Raw genomic sequence first — 20,298 nt, forward strand, 5'->3', positions numbered from 1 at the left:
TTCAACACAGACCTAGCGCTGGTTGCTGTGTGACTTGGCCGTCTTGGGTCTCTCCGCTGTTGTTCCACTGGGGCTCCCAACAGCTGAAGGGAGATTGGGTATCATGTTGCTTGATACGCTATGCTCTTGTATGTTCTATGCTTTTACGTTTGTTTGCTTAAATTGTGTTTCACTCTATCAGTCCCGCATTGGCTCTATGCAAGCCCTTGGAGGAGAGAGAAGAAGAAAATAAATAAATAAAGCAGGGGTGTTTCATCTTTGTTTTATTAAAGCGAACGGAAGTCAGCATTGAATAGATCTGCAGGACCAAAGGATTTTTCTGCGATATACTGTAAGACTTTCTAAGAAATTTCAACAAAACCATTAGCTCAGGTAATGAATGAGATACAACCCTGTATTTTTGTCTTCATGGCATATTTTTTTAATTTATAAGGAAGGGAGTGACTCACCTGTCTAGAGTCTTCTGGGCCTATCTCCTTCTTAAATACAGACAGCAAACTTTATGGCTGTCCTACGAAAGAGGCTAAGTAGCCTTTAGCTGACATAATTCAGTCAGACTGCATCAGTCCCAAAGAGATACGTGAGCAGCGTTATCAGATATATATTTGAATGCCACTGACAATATTAAGCAGAAAAATAGGAGAGCAGCTTTTAATTTTTCTTGAAGTGAACATATGGATTGGCCTTTTATATTCTTGAAAAATATGAACTGCGGCTCGAATTTTCTTTCATGGATATACTTACAATGAACAAGAGTCCAAGAGACACGGAATACAATCACAAAAATATATAAAGACAAAAGAGCCAAATCTTCTGTATTTATGGCATTAGAACCACCCGGGTAGGGGGGAAGACTAAAATTTAAGGAATCAAACTGGCAAATCAAGAGCCTAAATTAAAAATTATATGCTGATGATGCCGTATGGACAGTTACTCATTCAAAGGATTGTAATATACAACACTATGGTTCAGTATCAGGATATCAGATTAAGAAGTATAAGTTGTGGATGTTTACAAGGAATCTATCTGAAGAGGAAAAAGCATTTCAAACAAACAACGTGATTTAATATCACTGTTAAACCAATTAGGTTTAACAGCATTAAACTGATCGGTATTCAACTGATCCATTTACTTAACTAGAAACAAAGACTTACTCAAAAGTAATTATCTACAGAGCTGGGAGAATATAATGGCTAATATTTCAAGATGGAAAAATGGGCAAGGATAGAGAAGAGAGTCAAATACATCTTTCTTCAAGGATAAGAACAAGGCAGTTACTTTCCATATTTTGCCTGTTCTTTTGATCATCCTGAATAGGTAGCTACAAGAGAAAGGACCTTCACAGATGGGATGTGGGGATGCGGGTGGGGGGAGATCCCACTTACAAAGACCCTCTGGAGACAGGCACACTGAAGCTGTGACGCCGAGCACCTTCTCCCATACAAGATGGGCAGCTATTCAAATTAAATCACATCAGTCAATCAACCAATTCTTTAGCTCGGCCTCCAATTCAATCTGAAGTCCCTGCTCTGTGCTAGAATAGTGGACTGAATATCCTAGGGGCTATTTATTTACTTATTATTTTTTAAAACTTTTTAGGAACTTTCACATTTCACAAAAGGTTGTACTCCACACGGAGAACATTGATGGAGTAGAAAGAGCAACAGTTTACGGCCCACCTTTGCAGCTGGAATGCACCTCACCAAATCAGAGTCCTAAGTCAGCCATCTAAGACAGCTATCTAGACCGGTTTCTTACCTCCAGTGTGCAAAAGTGGCTCCTTTAGGCCATTTGTAGACCTTCACAAGGGAGGGTGGATTTTCTACAGGATTTTGCAAGCCATGGTCCCAGTAAATCAGAAGTGGGGCTCTTTAAAAGAAGAAAAACTGTCAGAAAAGGAATAAGAACCACATCCCTTTGCTGGGCAAGATGCTGGCAGTCATCCAGGAAACGGGTTAAGTACCACCTCAGCTGGGGAAACTGCTCCCCCCCCACCAGTGAAACCTAACAAACTTCCCAACCCCTGCCTTTCATTTTCACCCATCAGTATACCCTGCCATTTAAACAGCTCAGCCCCCCTCTTCTACTCCTCCATAATTTATCCACCAGAGCGAAGAGCACCCAACATTACCTGAGAAGGGTAAGAGGAGGAGGGAGATTCTGCAAATCTGGTTCAAAAGCCCCCATTAAAGCTGGACAAGCAAGCGCATTTTGCTTTTGCTGTCTCTTCCACGGGTGTGGAATGAATTCGATCTACCACTTTAGTCAAAGGCAGTGCAATCACATTTAGTAGGCACGGGACCTTTTTCGTTCATTTGATCATTATCCAAGCCTGTCTCAGCACCTCCCACATGCATCAAAGGGAACAGGCTTGCAAACCAAGCCAGGTATTGTGGTAGTCTCTCATTGGTTGATGCTGAAGAACCAAATTCTGAAACACACTACCCGAGGTCTAAAGGCTCCCTGTAACCCCTTACAAGCTCCTCCAGAAGTTGCTACTGGCTTATCACTGTCAACGCAACAAGAGGGAGAAATAAATGGATCTTTAAACACATTCAATCCATTTGACTTGATGTTCGTTTGCAAATCAAGTCCAGTCAAATTTAGTTGGGAATTCAAGCCCATCTCCTGCTTTGTTTTGGCTCAGCTGTTTTGAAGAGCAAACCACTGCCTGCCATTCCAAAGCCAAATGTGGCCCCCAGCCCCCAAATATTGCATCCCTTTATCAATAAGAAATCAAGCCAGTAGTTGATCAGCAAAATGGCCTTTGATTTGATTCCAACGAGACCACTGACATTGTTTTCGCTACTTCGCCATTGCAAACTTTTTGGACCTTTTTAGTTCATCATGTAGCATCATTTCCTGCTTCAACGCATACTGTCTGTATGAGCTGGGAAAGAAAAGAAATGCATCTGATTTTATTTATTTTTTTGATCCTTTATTCTAAAACCAACTGGGTGAGTCAGCTGGCCAGCGAGTGCAAGCCTCCAAAAGTGAGGAAAAGTCAAACTGGCATCAGTTCTCTGAACCGCTGGTGTCCCCCTTCTCTTCCTTGCTTTCCATTAATCCGCTCTCATCGATGTTCTCCAGCGAGGAGGCATGTTGGAGTGACAATTCGGACAGGGGCATTGTGGGAAGCACACTTTGGTCAGGATGCAACCAAGGTTTTTTGCCTGCGTTGTGTTCCTGTTTCCAGGAGGGGTACTTCAAGCAGGCTTTGTACATCTTCTTCATAAGCTGAACGTAGGAAGGAAGGAGGGAAAGAACAAGGGTCAAAACAATGAACAAAAGGAGAAGAACCACATGGAAAAAGCTTGCAATCCCACGTGCTTTATCACAATGTTCTTTGCAGGTAACGTAGACCAGTGTTCCTCAACCTTTGCAACTTTAAGATATGTGGACTTCAACTCCCAGAAGTCCCCAGCCAGCCTGCTGGCTGGGGACTTCTGGGAGTTGAAGTCCACATATCTTAAAGTTGCAAAGGTTGAGGAACACTGATGTAGACAACACCACAACTCTACCAAGCTCCACCTGCTATTTAAAAGTTAAGGCTTATGCACTGAAACTCCAATGAGATATACACATAAGCTCAAGCTCGAAGAAAAGCATTCTTAAAGGCCCTACCAATGGAGCGTGTTTGTATTAACATATTAATACAAACGAACCATAAATATACTGTAAATGACATCCAGTCTGGAATCTTTTGGAATTGGGGTTGGTAATAAAGTGTAGTAAAGAGAAGGGAAGGGTCAAGTAAAATAAAGCATATTCCAGTGATAGCAACAGGTACTAACCGGATACATTTGGGGAATATAAATGCTCAAACGCCAGTTCAGTTCTACAGCTTTGGAGCACTGATGTGTCCCCAGCCCACATTAGGCAGTTTGTGCAACCAGAAAAGAATGGTAAACGTCTCACAAGAAGGTCCTCTACTTATGGCCAAATTAATGGATTTGATGCAAGATAAAAATATGGCGGACTTTAAGATGATATGGCAACCATTTCTTGATTATCTGATGTTAGTGGGAAAAAATGACGTATCGATTGCTGGTTTTGTATATTAAAGAATTGTTTTAATAGAAATAATAGTAAAATAGATAAAACAGAGATAAGAGATGAAAAGTAATATAATTACTGGTGTATTTACAATGTTTGATAGTCGGAAACCACATTTTAAATGTTTTTTTTTGTTTTTTTCCTTCTCTCTTTTTTTCCTTTTCTCATCTTCCCTCTCTTTTCTTTCTTTCTGATATATGTCCTTGTCAGATTTATGTTTGTAGATCTTAATTTTCTATATTATTTGTTGTACTTAATGTAGCCTGTACATAGCATTTTATAATAAAGACATATAATAAAATTAAAAAAAAAAAAAGAAGGTCCTCTGCTTTTCCAGACCCTCAGCGAGGTGGAGAGCATAGAAAGAAAACGTTCCCATTCCTTAGTTAAAACTGGCCCTCAGTTAGGCCACTGCTGGAAACCAATGCTATGTGGGTCTCTATCATCCATAACACCTTCTGCAAAAGTTAAAAAAACAAGCAAACCACCAACTATCTTTATTTGGATGATTGGACAAGCTGTCTCCTGCCACTGTCTAGGAGTAATGAAAGCTCCTGGGAAGTTATGGCCCTGGCATTTAAACCCTAAATATAGGGCAGAGAAGAAAGAATTGTGAGGTCCTTATTTTGCCCTTCCCTAGGAAAAATAACACTTCCATGAACTTTGCAATTAAGCACAAGGGCCTGAGGGGTTCTTTCCCCTTCTTCCCTCCCAGTGCTGTTCCCTTTTGTGCTGCCTCTTCTAGACCAAACACTTTGGTCTCAGGACCCCTTTACATTCTTAAACATGATTGAGAACCCCAAAGAACTCTGGTTTATGTGGGTTGTATCTATCAATATGTACTGTATTAAAAATTAAAACTGAGAAAGGTTAATGTATTTATTTATTTGACTTTGCGGACCCCCTGAAAGGGTCTCTGGGACCCAAAGGTCCCCAGGCCACACTTTGAGAATCACTGTTCTAGACTGTAAAGACTGAGCGAGTGCCTTATTACTAATATTTCTAATTTACACTCTTTTGATGGAAGGGCAGAGAGCACACTAAAATATATAACCAGCTGCACAATTCTTACAGGATTGCTTGATCCTCCTTGATTAAATATGGAACTAAACCCAGAATCAATAACATTAAATATCATATCTAATCTTTTGATCAACCTTTAGAACTTTAAAGTGATCCATGGGCATTATTTTAATATATTTTTATCCCACTAGGCTCCTTAAAAAACACTCCATGGCTTTTACCTGAATTGCATCTGAATTTGTCATCATCCTTACAAGATCCCACCTTGGAAGGGGAATTTGGATTATCACCCTGCCCAGACACCCCAGCTTAGAGGACCAAGGTTGAAAAGTTGGGTGGAAAAGCTACTGTAAATCCATCCTCTGTAGTCACAGCAGGAAATATTTGAATCTGGTCCTTCACGAAGTTGTCTCCATCTCTTACCTTTGATCCAGTTCTCAGCCAATCTTTCAAGCCTAACCTTGCCCCAGGGAGATAAACACAACCTGCCCCTTTCTGTCACTCGGTCTCACTTAAATCAATACAGTTCCAGGAAAACCACTGTGACTCATGATGAGAACCAGCTCAGCCAAGCAGGTGAGGCCTTACTCACCTTTGGTGCCAGGTACTGAGAAGCTTTATTCACAACCCACTTAGGCAGCGATCCTAGTTTGGAGAAGAGATGGAAAGGGGGAAAAAGACATTTAGATTTGAGCAAGTCTAATTTTATCCTGGTTCCATCCAACCAATACTTTCCCCACCACTTTACAGCTCTCCACTCAACTGAAATACATAATTAGGAATGTAGGCAGTGGGCTTTGCTTCTCCTTGGCCAAAGGACTTCCACCAGGTCACCAAGCACCAACCTCGTCTCCTTTGCCAGTTACCCTTTAGTGCAGAGATCTCTCCCGTCACTGGGCATCCTTTCAAGTGGAGGAACACAGGCCAGCACTTCCCTGAAAACCTTTCCGTCCCATGAACCTTAACGCTGAGATTTCTAACAAGAAGAATCCCAAACACTGAAATATAACTGTGGCAATGACTATGGAGGGGTCGGGGGGGGGGGAACCGAACCTTGTGTACAGGTAGTCCTCAGTTTAAGAATGAGTTCTGTTCCCAAGGTCTGTCCATAAGTCGAATTTGTACGTAAGCCAGAACAGTATTATTGTATAATATGTGTAAGTAGTATTGTGTAATGAACTCAAACCATTGTGTATTTAACTCGAATCATTGTGTATTAAACTCAAATTTTGCTACAAGAGGCTCCGTTCTTAACTATGGGTCATCCATAAACTGGGTGTTCTTAACCTGGGGACTACCTGTAATAGAATTGTAATCTTAATAGTGGGCACTTTTAACTAAGCGCAGTATAGGGGTGTGTATATACACACATACACACACACATATGCACACAATATAGACTACTATCAGCTATAAAACAATATATTAATCAATAACGAGGCATTTCCCAGTGCACTGTAATAATCAAAATAAGACATTTGAAACTCCAAAGAAACTCTGCTGAACCAACCTCCCTAAGGGATGAGACAGGCTTCAAAGTTTTATGTATCTGAGTTCTGGTTAATAAGCCCCCAACAGGCTGAGACTCTCAAATGTGACTTGCAATTTGGGTCCCCTGTTAAATATTTTTAGCCTGCTGTTCTACTGAGAAATCACCAAGTGGCTGGGAAATGTAGAAAGAGAGAGAAAACCGTTTCCCTCAATAAAAAGTTGCAAGTGGACATCTGGAGTATCCAAAGAGCTTCAGTGCAAAAGTGTGCCATAAACACGGTTGGAAAAGAAGGAAAGAGAAAAGGAGAAAGAAGAAAGTGAGTTGCACCTGGAGAACTTGTTCTTCTCAAGCTTTCAGTTTCCCCTTCAGATGTAATGCAAAACAAGGCTTTTCCTGGGAAATTAAGACCACCAGCAGTTGTAGGAAGAAGGTTAAAAAATAGAAGTCTCTGAAGAACAGAGGAGAAGACAGGAGGGTGGAAGAGATGGTGGCAACTTCTGAGCCAAAAGAGAGAGAAGCATATCTCTAAAGAGGAAAGACCTTTTCTCTCCTTTGCTGAGTTTAAACCTCTAATAAGCTTGTTTGGAGAAGAAGAAGACAAAGCCATACAGGAAGAAAACATCACAAAGGAACCAGGAAAGATTCAGAAAGAGTAGTGAACAGAAGTCGAAGCAGATAAGGAAAGCGAAAGGAGAAAGTATGAAAGAGCACATGTTTCTAGGAAAGAGCTGTTGGGGGAAGGAAACTTGAAATAAGACATGATCCATTGTTGGACTTCACCCCCTACACATAGAAAGTGTTTTGGGGGGAGGGATTATCCAGCATCTCAAAACCTCTTTGCTGGCTGGTCCCCCCTAAAGTATCCTGCATCAAAAGGGGATTCATAATGCTTCTGGAGGACAACTAAAACAATTGAGACAGAATGCCATGCTCAGAATATGGTCAAGAGGAGGAAATGCATTTGCAGAGGCTCTGGAACCTTTGCCTGGGGTAGAGGAAGGGAATCGTCCTGGGATCCACCCAAACTGGAGTTGGAGCAATTAGTTTACATTCAAGGCAGTGAAAAACAATCAGTTCAAGACAGTCCAGAAGGTTATTCCAGTAATTTAGGTCCCACTGCCACTGGGCTCACTGAAGTTGAAGGCTACAATAATAGCAAATAATAACAAGAAAAACTCCAACAAACATTGTGCCCCCAGACCTCCTCAAGACTTAAAAAGTACTTGGATTGGGAGCACAACTAATGTACGCAGACTTACTTCACATCCATGTGTTCATCTTAGATTAGGGATGTTCCTCACCCTAATCTTTTTAAATCTGACACACTTCCTCCACATATCATTTTCAATACTTCCTGCAAATTTCACACCACACGGATGAAAAACACTGAAGAGGTTGTAGCTGTTAATTTATGTTCTTCCCAGACTGAAGGATGGGTGGGTGGGGCTCTGAGTGTCCTCAGACAATGCTCCAGAATTTGGAATTGTTGGTCCGAGCAATCCTCAGGACAACACACAGAGCTCCAGATCTGGCCTTGAAGCAGGTTGAGTTATCTTGCACATCTGATTCAAGTTACCTTGGCAAGGTTCTATCATCACAGCCTACTTCCTAGCAGCAATTGATTATTTCAATTTCCCACAGTGCCCCAGGGCAGCCTGTATAGGGCAGCATTATGGGAAATTAAAATCCACAACCATAGTTGAACTTGCAGCTGAGGACAAGGGCAGATGTTAATGCCAGGAAGACCTGCTGGGGATCATGAAGACGATTTGCAGGAGGAAGAAGAGGAAGTCACAAAGGGTAATCTTCCAACTTGCATTTGTGTGGGTGGACCCCAAATTTTGAGTCCCTGTCTGAACAGTTAGGGGCAAAAGGGGTGAGCAAATATTTAAGATACCCGTCACATTGCTTAAGCTTCCCACAACTGCTCCCTGGAGAAGCCCAGTCCTGCTTCTTTTGAAAGCTGGCCCTTGATATCCTGGGCCAAACTTTGTGTAACCTTTAAGCTACTGGAAATAGCCCATTGGGGAAAATAATCTTCACCAGCAGCTCAAGGCATGGTCTGTGCTGGGAAGGGGAAAGTAATTCCTTGCTTGGATTTCTCCCTAAGAAATGGAAAAAAAAAAAAAAAAAAAAAGACAACGACTCAAGTTGGACTTTTCAGCACTGCTCTCATGGAGGAGCAAATCTACATACAAGTTTGAAATTGTAGCCACATTCCTCCCAAGGTTCTTTTCCATAGGAAGAGCCGGAGAGAGATTATAGCATTTTACAAGTTTTTTAATATAGGCAGTCTCCAGGTTAAGAACGCCCGGTTTAAGGACAATCCATAGTTAAGAACAGAGCCTACTGCAGCAAAATTCGAGTTAAATACACAATGATTTGAGTTAAATACACAATAGTTCGAGTTCATTACACAACACTACTTCCACAGTATTATACAATAATATTGTTCCGGCTTATGTACAAATTCGACTTATGGACAGACCTCGGGAACGGAACTCGTTCTTAAACCAGGGACTACCTGTAGATGTCACACCAAACAAACAGAGCCAAGACCTGTTTTCTCTTACCCCAGAATAACAATCTTAAGTTACAGAAAAGCAAATTTCAGCCACACTTTAAGCAAAACGTCCCACGAGTTAAGAGCAGTTTCACAAGACAGCCAAATACACAAGCAAATACTTGATTCCCCACTGAATAGATGCATTCAAACAGAGGCAGAACACCTTTAAATTAGCTTTAATTTGGATTTTTCCACTCAGAACGGCCCCTTCCAATGCTTGCTTCTATTATACTATCAAAGGCATCTCTCTGGCAAATATCTTTCTCCCAACTGGTAATGGAACTAATTAACTTATAGGTAGTCCTCATTTAGTGACTGCCTCTTTTAGCGACCATTTGCTGTTATGATGGTGATGAAAAAGTAACTTTGCAACTAAAGTTCACAGGTTTGTAAAGCAAAGGAAAGCTGAAGTAAAATTGCAATGTTTCACTTAATGACCACTTCGCTTAACAACCGTTGTCAGACCTGACTGTGGTTGCTAAATGAGGACTGCCTGTACAGTTAATTCTTAAAGGTCTATTATAAGGATGTGCAGCTCTTTGGATTCAAAGTGGAGAAGCTGGTTGAATCCGTTGTAGGAAGGCTCATCTGTGCTGAGCTCTGATGTATACGGTGCTGGATCCAAAGCACCTTTCCTGTTTCAGATCCAAATAGCTGCAAATGCCTATTCCTAGGCATCCTTACCTTTTGGGTCTACCTGGGCCAAATAAGTCAAGCAACAGCTGCTGGGTCCAGTTGGTTGCACCAAGTATCCAGCTAAGAGAGACACAGCTCTTACCAGGTCCTTGCGTGGAGGGTATTTCTACACAAGAGAAAGCCAAAGAATCAGTTGGGGTTGAGTTTTTGGTCTGAGCCAGAGGCTGCCTTTTGACAACAAGTCACTGAATTGATTTTGTAGCTGTAGACCCACAAGCCAAAGACTATTTTCCCACAATGGGCTGAAACCCAAACTAGTAGGTCCATTTTAGTCTAGCATGACCTGTTATACAAATCATCCTGTGTATCTTTGATTAAGCCCTCTATATTCCTAAACCACTCACAAAGACCTCTTACCCCTATCTTTTGCTCACTTACCTGGTGCTTGACAGAGAAATTGAGGATTACATATGACTTATCCAAAACTCGCCAGGACCTCAAGGTGACGACATCTCTATTCTTTAAAGGTTTGGGGCACTTCCCTAACCAGGAAGGAAGAAAAGGTGCATCAACTTCACAGGTAGAGATTTAAACAAATGGAAAAGGGGTGCATAATTTAAATCACAGAAACATAGAGCTGGAAGGGAGCACAAGGATAATCCAATCTAACCCACTGCAATGTGTTGGAAAACTCAATAAAGAGTTCTTGACCATCTTCTCTTTATATATCTGAACACAACTATCATGCTTCTCCTAAGTCTTGTTTTCTTCAGGCAGATCTCCTCAAATTCCTTCAGCCTGTCCTCATATCCTTGTATCATCTTTGCTGCTCTCCTCTAAACCCTATCTAGCTTGTTAATATCCTTCTGGGTATGTGGTGCCCTGTGATGGAATGGAATTATGAAGGCCAAGCTCAGGGAGATAAACATTTTCTTAGCTCACCAGAACCGCGTGGGAGGAACAAGAGGATGAGACTGGCACCTCCCTGAGGAATTCACACTGTTGTGGCTGGAGGACTTTGGGAACTCGGGTTTTAATCTGGGAAGATTCTTGCTAGAGGTTGTAGCTAATAAACATAGCTGGACTGAATTGGCATGGTCTCTTGGAGTTCCTCGGGCTAGGCCTGACATCAATCTTCCCAGACTAAAACCCCAGTTCCCAAAGCCCTCCAGCCACAACAGTGTGAATTCCTCAGGGAGGTGCCAGTCTCATCCTCTTGTTCCTCCCACGCGGTTCTGGTGAGCTAAGAAAATGTTTTTCTCCCTGAGCTTGGCCTTCATAATTCCATTCCATCACATGCCCAGAACTATAGTTCTGCAAAGGTTATTCTATTTATCACCCAGGTAAACCTTGCCAACCTGAGGCCTCTCTGATATACTGGCATTACAATGTCAGGAATATCCAAGTTGCATGCCAGCTTACTCAGCAATTGGGCAGGTTGTTCTAACTGACCTGGATACCATCAGGTGAAGGAGGTCCAACTAGCCCATCCCTGCAACTACCCCTATCTTATCCTCCTTGGTAGGGAAAGAGACCAAAAGCTTTGGAAGAATTCTGCAACCCATTGCCTTCACACATTTCCAAGGCATTCTTTGCATCCTTAGGGACTAGGATTTTTAAAAAATAAAATTAAAATTAAAAAAAAAACAGCTCACCATGTACTAATTAATAGAAGACACTATGTGCATAAAACCCCATGAAGATGGTTGGAGTCATTGTCCATGGAATCAGAAGAAAAGGGGAGGAAACAATAGAAAATCAGGGCACTGAGCATTATTTTTTTTTTTTAACTCTTGTGATTGTTGTCATGAACATTTTATTTTATTAGATTGATATCCTGCTTTTCTTTCAGGAGCTCAAAGCTCACAGTTACCCAGTGAGCTTCCATAGCTAAGAGAGGGTCTAGAATCTGGTTCTGCTCCTAGACCATCACCTTAACCACCATACAGCACGTTTTGTATATAATTTGCAACATATACTTTGGCAGTTCTGGAGGAACAACCATAAGCCACTCAGAGTGCAGATACTCTTCTCTGCCTACCAAGGATCTGAAATGTCAGCAGATATTAGCCACTTTAGCATCTAGCGAGGTCTGGCTGAAGCAGATTATGGTCCACAGATGCTTCTTGAAAGTGCCTGAGCAAGTCTGCAGCACAATAATCTCTCCTTCATGTTCTCCAACTGCTGGTATTAAGAGATCTTCTGCCTCTGATTCCAGAAGAAATTTATATACTTGAGCCATCTCAGACTTGCCTGTGTCATCACAAAAGCCTAAAATATCTAAAACCAGTTCCACTTTAGATACAGAATGTAGAGAGCCGCGTAATTTGGGGCTCTAGGCCTAAAGATGAAGAGCCAGTTTGGTCTCGTGGTTAAGGCATCAGGCTAGAAACCCGGAGACGGTGAGTTCCAGTCCTGCTTTAGGCACAAAGCCAGCTGGGTGACCTTGGGCCAGTCACACTCTCTCAGTCTTAGGAAGCAGGCAATGGCAAACCACTTCCAAAAAACCTTGCCAAGAAAAGTCAGTCCCCAGGAGTCAAAACTGACTTGAAGTCACCAAAAAACAAAAAAGGCCTAAAGATTGACAATTTCTCCCCTACCTTGAGTGAAACTCTATGGTGTGGCTGAGTTTGGCCCCTACCAAGATTTTAACCCTGATAAGAACCATACACTCCTAATATCATAAAATCTTCTAGGTCCTTACTCACAGGAATAGTATCCCACATCAGCGTTGTCAGAGAGCCGGGCAATTTCATGGGTTTCTATAACATTCAAGTCCCACTTCTTCCGGTATTCGGTGTCATGGAGCACATCAAATACTGTCTCAGCTGTTACATCTGGCATGTTAACACGGCCCTGTGATCAAAGGAGGGGCAATGTTAGAACATTCATTGGTGCTCAATAGGATTGTGTTGAACAGCTTGCTGAGGTTAAGATGGTTGGATCCATGATCTTGAAACCTGAGTTCTCTCTATACCAGTGTTTCTCAACCTTGACAACTTTAAGATGTGTGGACTTCAACTCTCAGAATTCCTCAGCCAGCCATGCTGGCTGGGGAATTCTGGGAGTTGAAGTCCACACATCTTAAAGTTGCCAAGGTTGAGAAACGCTGCTCTGTATCATTTCTCTGGTATCCTCAAGGTTACTGCACAGAGGCTCTCACAAACATTTTGGGGATATAAACCCCATGCAAATAAACCAGGCAACTCTCTGCTATCAGATGGGGCAAAAGTGATCAATTTAAAATGGCTTTGAAAGAGAATATGGACAGATCAGTGGTGACTGATAGTTTTATCCCCAGTTGGTTCGGATAGCTTTGTGTCACTTTCAGGTTCCAAGGCAGCAAGAGAAGAATATTGTCATATTTCTTGTTTTACACGTTTGAAAAATATTTTGCATTTTTGTCTATTTTAATGTTGATTGCTGCCCTGAGGGTTCCGTTAACAGAAAAAACAGGATATTAATGGAAAGAAAGAAGAATAAAAGGGCCACGTTGTGGGTTTTCAGATTAAACTTTATAAGCAGTAAAAGTCTGGTTGGCAGGTGACTAGTGCTGTTGTCAGCCTTATTAGGTAGACTAGACAGGAAACACGATCCGAGGAGCTAATTCTACTTTATTGTAAGGCTACATTAACAGAATCTTGTAAGTCTGAAAGTAAAATCTCCCGCTGTTTCCTTTACAGCCAGAGAAACTAGGGAGGGTCCCTTCTGAGCCTCTTGCCCTACCCACTATCCAGCTGCGGGCTATGCTATCTCTTTATCTGACCATTCCCTTAGCATCATCTCTTCCAGTCTCCCAAGGTCTTTCCCACATACCATTACATCTGCTAATGACTGCTATAGGAACAGATCTAGAAAACATTCCAACACAATGATTCCCCAACCACAATCTAGGAAAATAACAGGTTTGATTGGATGCTTAAGATGCCCTAGTAAGGACCAGTAAAGCTCACTGGAATAAACAATGCAGCTGAGAAAATGCCTTCTGTCCCTTAGCAAACAAATGTTTGAAACCCATTGCTCTGTCCAACTTGGCACGCTCTGAACACGTTCTACTTCTTCCCACAAGCCAATGGCAATCCTCTTGTAGTCATGGTAACATATTATAGTGTTGTTATTTGGTACACACTTATATCTAACAGCAGTAAAGACTGATTTTTGCTGACCTTGTGAGATAGGTTCAGCTGACAGAGCATGATTGGCCCAAAGTCACCCAGGGAGCTTCTGTGGCAGAGGAGGAACTAGGACCTGGGTCTCGCTATTCCGAGTCCAGCACCTTCATCACTAGACCACACTGGTTCTCATGATGATGAGAGCTGAAGTCCAAAACATCTGGAGGGCATCAGACTGAAGAAAGCAACTCTCCAAAGGAACATATGAATTCCCTCAGTTTATGTTTAACACGACAATTACATCTCTTGCTTTGGACACTTCTAAAATCAGAAACCCAAAGCTTCTTATTTATGTTTTTTGGGGGCATTTTAACTATGAATTATTACTTAAAGCAGTCATTTTCCTCCTTTGAAATATACTCATGTTTCTCTTTTTTCTTGAAAAAGCATAGGGCTATAGATGTAATGTTTCACTCGTGGCCATATTTTGATTCCCACAGCAGCTTTGCTCAATCTATTTATCTTCTTAACTAGCGGGAGAATTGTACTCAGCTCTCCTTATTGTTAGTCCAACTTTCTATCCACATACCCACCCTTGATTTTTGCCCTTTTTACTTCGTCCCTTGCTAATTAAAATGGAACAGCTGTTCTTGCTATTTCTCTACTTTGAGACAAACTAGGAGCTCTGAAGGTATTTCACCATGCTTCTTTGTAAATCATTGATCCATTGGCCAACTTCCTGGTTGGCTAGTAAAACAGTGACCTTGGTTGGCTGCAGAGCAAGGAGCAAATCCTATGTTCCCCATTGATTATTCAACAAGCCTGGGATGTCATGTCCCATGAAGGACATTTCACATTGGACTCACCTAATTATAATCTAAAAAGAATTCAAGAGTAATGCTGCAGAGATGGAATATTCTCTTTTGTTGTTTGTAGTTAAGAATGAAAAGCCAGCAAAAGGGAAGCCTTTTACTGCAGGGGCAATCTATTATTTCCTGCTTTCCGAACTATGTTCCTGCTGCCACAGACATTTTTTTACTAGACTTTAAATCAAATATAAGTGAACACTGGCAGGTTAGAAAACCGTTTGGAGGTACAACAGGCTCTGCTGATCACGGCAGTGCAGAGATCTGGATTCCAAGGGCAAAATGCAATTCAGAACACATGCACAGAATCTATCCAGAACATCCTAAATCCAACACATCTTATCCCAGCTATGGAGGATAGCTGTGTGAGCCCAGAAAAGACACATCTGCTTTAAGGTGGCCGTACTCATATGATTTGGTCTTGTCTTGGTTTCAAATCATAGCATATATTAATGCAACTTTGGAAAGGAATATAATATCAATGTGCCATTAAACTATATTTCTAAAATATGGAATTTATCATGTTATGAAGATCTTTGGCAAAGAGATAATTTACATAAACAGAAAGAATGTTATCCTGGGTATCAAGTAATGGATTCAAGATATGTTCTAAAGATGAGAAGACAAGCAATACGTTTTCATAAGGTCTGGCTTTAATGGAAAGCTTCAGACTGAATTAATTCTATATCGATATTACATATAGAGTATATGGATTTCCCCCCTTTTTGTTACATTTAGTGTATTTTAACCACCCAGAATGTATACAGATTCTTTTCTCACTGTGATTGCTACTGTATTTTTTTTTTCCTGTTAGTGTTGTAGGGGTTTGCCTTCCACTATTAAAAATAATGTTTAACCAACATCAAGGCTCCCCAAATCCTGCTTTATCTTCTGAATTGGTATCTCTGCATACCTCCACTGCTCATAAACAAACAATGATTTGGAAGGGAACCAGCCTCCTTTTGGTAAGGTGAGGTATAGGTAAGTTTCCAATAATTGTATGAGGTTTTGGGGAAACAAGTAACCCATTTAGAAACTAGGACGTACGATCACTGTCCCCAGCCTGCTGTCTTTGAGATGTGTCGTCCTTCAGAGTTTCAGTCCCTTTCCCAAACACATCTGGAGGTTGCCAGATTCGGGAAATCTGGCATAAGCTTGGCGGGGGAGGGGGGGTGATGCATGCATGTGGATCTTAGTCAGTGAACCACAATTTACAGTCCCTACTAATCTTCTGAAACTCCAGAGAAAATTAGTACTCTATGAACAGCGGCGTTCACAACATTCACTTCCTTCAACCCAGCTTGCCTCAAGGGTTGCTGGGAAATTAAAAGAGAAATGGGACCAAGTTTGCCATTCCAAGACATTTTAAACCAAGCATAAAAATGGAATGACTTGCCAACATTTCAGCAGGCTGAACAGTGATGGAAAGTAGCTTACCCTGATTTATTTTACTGCAGTTTCTTATATTGGGGCTATTGCTTCTGGTCACTTTAAATCTTGAATACAATTATATCAAACACTCTCAAGTCCATACTGGGGAAGTTGCCAGTACTACAGATGATTTTCCACTGAGAAAAGTGCTGGAAACTCATCTTTCGAACAGGTCATGGGCCAAGATGTCTTTGAATCCTCCTGAGCTATAAATGATGGTTGAAAAAAGTGTTTTATAAACTTCTCCAAAGGATGTTTATGTTCTGTATTGGATTTGTTTTTATTTTGTTTTTAATTGTAAACCACAACCTCTGATTTGGCAGCCTTCTAAGCTTAATAAACTATTATTATTTCCCATTTAAAGTGCTACAATTTATTATTAAATATATATACTAGTATTGAAATGATTAAAGATCAAGGGGCTATTAATGTCCATTTAAGCATCCTTTGTGAAAATGATTAGGTCTTCAGAAAGACCTCCTCCGCCCAAAAAACCCCAAACAGCTTAACAGCTGTTAGATAAAATTGCCCCAAACCATGATGGAGCTCTTTAAAGTCTAGACAAAACAAGCATCTTGGTTTCTTGATGGCTCAGCCTATGTTGGCAGCTGTTAAGTCTACAGGATAAGGTTGTTTGCCCAAGTAAATTTTAAATTAGGTTTGGTATTTCTTGGTACCTAGTAATTTCAGCATCATCATTCTGGTGCCCAACTTCTAATTAAGAAACACTTCCTATTGGATTAACATGAATATCTTTAAGTTTCTTTCTCGAGTACAGGTCTCTGCTTCTAGAAGATATTAAAGGAGAAACTATTATTTAAAACCAAAAATCTGTATAAAGGAAAGCACTTTATTGATCACATTTATACCTCCCAATCTTTTTTTTTAAGGAACTCAGGGCAACAGGATCATTTTCTTCCTTGGGGTCGCCATCCTTTTTAATGGTCACAACAACTCCATGACCAGTCAAGTCAGGGTGAGAGAGAACAATTACTGTAGTCCAGGTCACCCAACTATGCCCAACGGATGATTTGAACTTCTTAGCCAACTGTTCAACACCCCAACCACACCATTTATTCCTTAATCTCAGGCCTCCATATATGTTGGGCCATCCTCTCATTATCCACAATAACTCATCTGGCTGAGGACCATGGGAGATACTTCACAGTGCATCCTTAGAGGCTGACCCCCCCCCCCACCTGACACCCCTTCCACCTTCCCCAGTTGGACTGATATTCACTATCCAGGACTTGATGAAAATGATGGCTTTAAAAATGTCTATGAATCTCTCCCATCCTTTTCTACATCATGGACACCACAAACATGAACCTGTATCTTAATGTCCCAGTTCAGAGGTATTCAAAGCAACAAGGGGAATTAAAAGAAAAAAAAAAAGATATACACAAACAGGTGCAAAAATATAAACATAATGGGCAATAGGAATGAAAAGAAGAGGAAAAAACGCAAAATTTCTCTTGCCACAACTCATTAGACTTAAAGATAGATGAAGTTTTTAGAATCAAGTTCTTCCCACCCCACCCTATCCTGCCATTGACCTCCGTCTCCTGGAAGGGATGGGGCGGCAGCTGCTGATAAAGAGGGCGCACCGATGTCTTTGATCCCCACACGCAGGAAGGTAAGGGTAAGTTCACGACTTCCCCGTCCTTAACGGAACTATGGCTTCCTCAATTAACCCAGGTTTGCGCACAGCCGATTGTGTCAGGAAAGAGCATCAGGCAGGCTAGGCTGAAGTCGGAGTCGCCCGTTGATGGCTCAGCGGCCCACGGAACCCAGCCAGAGCCACGCGTGAACGGGCCCTGGGCTGACACCCCACTCGGGAAAACATCGGAAGAATTTGCCCTGCGGGGCAGACGAGGGCTGACGCTCGGCGCACACGCGACCCGCAAGTATTTGCGGAACGTAAAGCGCATCCGCTGCTGGAGATAACGAGGAGCCTCAGACCAGAGAGGGGCTTTTTGGTGGGGGGGGAATCCGTTCCCCTCCCGCGGCGACCGCCTCTCGGCCCTCGCCCGCCTGCCCGCCCGCCGGCCGCCCGCTGCCACGTGTCCCAACTTTCTCACGGAGCCTCCGGGGAGGCTTCTCCGCCCGCGGGCCTCCGCGGCGGGCGGGCGGGCGGGAGGCACCCCTCGCCACCCCTTCCCCGCCGCCTCACCTTCACGCGGTGCACCGCGAAGTCCCCCTGGGGAGGCAGCTGCCCCCAGACGGCGATGCCGTCCCGGTTGTAGCGGCTCAGCCAGCCCAGCTCCGCCTCGCACTCCGCCTGGAAGGCTCGGAAGTCCGCTTCGTCCGGAAGGCGCACGGGCTCCATGCCATGCGGGTCCGCGGGGGCCCTGCCGCCGCCGCCGCCGCCGCCGGCGGAGAAGCCCAGGCGCTGCCGGGCGGGCGGGCCGGGCGGGCGGTCCAGGTGCGGCGCTCGGGCAGGTGGAGAGCCGCGCCCCGCCGCGCGCTTTGCGTAACAGCCGAGCGGCGCCTCCGACGATCTCCGGCCGCCGAGAGGGACTTCGCGGCTCCCAGCCCAGCCGCCCAGCGCTGCCGGCGCGAAAGGAGCGCACGGGGGCTGCGGCCAGGTAAGGCGCTCCTTCCGCAGCCGCTGATTGGCCGCGCCCAGGAGGGCCGGCCAGCCCCCCTCCTCCCGTTGGCCCGCGCTGGGAACGCGCTCCTCTCCGCCCCCGCGCCGGGCGAGGTTTAAAAGTGCGGCCGGAAAACAGGCGCTCCGGGCGCGTTGCGCTGGTCTCCGCTCCGCCGTCGAAGCCAGGCCGGCCGGCCGGCCGGAGCCACGTCGGGAAACGTCTCGCGGGAGCGGGAGTGCGATCGGGACGATTAAAAATAAAGTTGGGGAAAAGCAGCCAGGAGCTTTAGGGGCGGAGAAATAGAGAAAGATCCGCTCCACCTATTCACCTGCCGCTTCCCGGCTGCCCATGAACTTTTGCCTGGCTCTTTGAAAGCAAAAAAAAAAAAAAAAAAAGGGGGGGGGGGTGGAAAAGCCAAGGGGAAGCCCCCTCGCCCTGTCCGTTGGTGCTCCCGGAGCGCAGCGGCCGGCCGCCTTCTCACCATATGATCTGCTTGTCCTCGTCCAGTTTCGACATCCACACCTGTCGTTACGCCGTAAAGGTAAATTCAAGCTGTGATGGGGGGGGGGGGGGAATCCACACGCAACTCCAGAGACGGGGGGCGGGGAGAGAAACAGCCAATCCCCAACCCTCCCCCAGTCACCCTCTGGGGGGAGATGAGCGGCATATAAATGTAATAATAAAACAGGCCGGAGTCGCTTTGCGCAAGGTCACAGAGGACATCTGTACTTGCCGTTCAAGGCAAGGAGGGCCACGCGAACGAGGAGGACGCCTGTACTCTTGGGGCGAACGAGTCAGGGCTCCCCAGTAATCACGCGGAAGGGCTATTTTTAAGCAACTTTTATTCTGAGCGGGGCCCCGAGCCGGCGCTTTTTATTGCGGAAGGGAAAAGGCCTGGCGGAGATGATTTGAAATGCCAGGACGTGCCTGTCGCCGAGAGGGCAGCTTTGGGAGTTTAACCCTTCGAAACTGTCAGTGCAGACAAACGTTTCCTCGTGCGGGCAGGGGAAAATTTCCCAACTGCTTCTCCATTGACTAGACAGGAAGTTACACGGCGTCTGCACGTGTTGGTAAAAGACTATACAGTACGGTATACCAAGATCCAGAGCCTGACATAAAAGCTTTCAAAAATCTTGGTATTGGGCCAGGAATCAGAGCTGTAAAAGCCATGCGTGGGTCAAATTCTGGAAGTCTGTAAACTAAAGACCTATTAAATTAATCCCTCTTTTAAAAAGAAAAAGGAAAAGAAAAAACAGCTCTGTCTGCTGGCGATGGGGTGATCAGTAAACCCAATGACAGATCATACCAGAAGGTGTCCCCCACCCTGCCCCCTCAGCTCCAGATCTCCCTTTGGGGACATTTGCCCACAGAGGTGGGTGATGGGCATTTTCAAACATGGCATGATCGTATAATTTAAACTGCCCCCAAGCTTTGCCATGATTCTTTCCAACTTTTAAGCTTCAAGTACACGTCTAGAACTACAGTTCATTTGTTTGAAAACACCCTTGTTGTTTAATTGAGAGTA

The 20,298-nt window shown here is 43.7% G+C and overlaps 1 protein-coding gene across 1 annotated transcript; it reads right to left on the reverse strand.

Annotated features, from left to right (window-relative positions):
- Positions 1 to 2,903: 2,903 nt before the first annotated feature.
- LOC103052283 (START domain-containing protein 10-like) lies at positions 2,904 to 18,767 on the reverse strand. Its single transcript, XM_088129277.1, has 6 exons — positions 18,356 to 18,767; positions 12,482 to 12,629; positions 10,212 to 10,315; positions 9,822 to 9,939; positions 5,672 to 5,724; positions 2,904 to 3,237 (listed from the first exon to the last, which is right to left on the reverse strand). Exons 1-6 carry the CDS (start codon positions 18,509 to 18,511, stop codon positions 3,016 to 3,018), a joined length of 801 nt encoding a protein of 266 aa, XP_087985403.1. The 5' UTR covers positions 18,512 to 18,767; the 3' UTR covers positions 2,904 to 3,015.
- Between the last annotated feature and the right edge of the window lie 1,531 nt (positions 18,768 to 20,298).

Source organism: Python bivittatus, unplaced genomic scaffold, assembly GCF_059951505.1.
Source record: "Python bivittatus isolate LINGU-HERP-01145 unplaced genomic scaffold, Pbiv_v1 ctg000790_np1212, whole genome shotgun sequence".
NCBI classification, from domain to species: Eukaryota; Metazoa; Chordata; class Lepidosauria; order Squamata; family Pythonidae; genus Python; species Python bivittatus.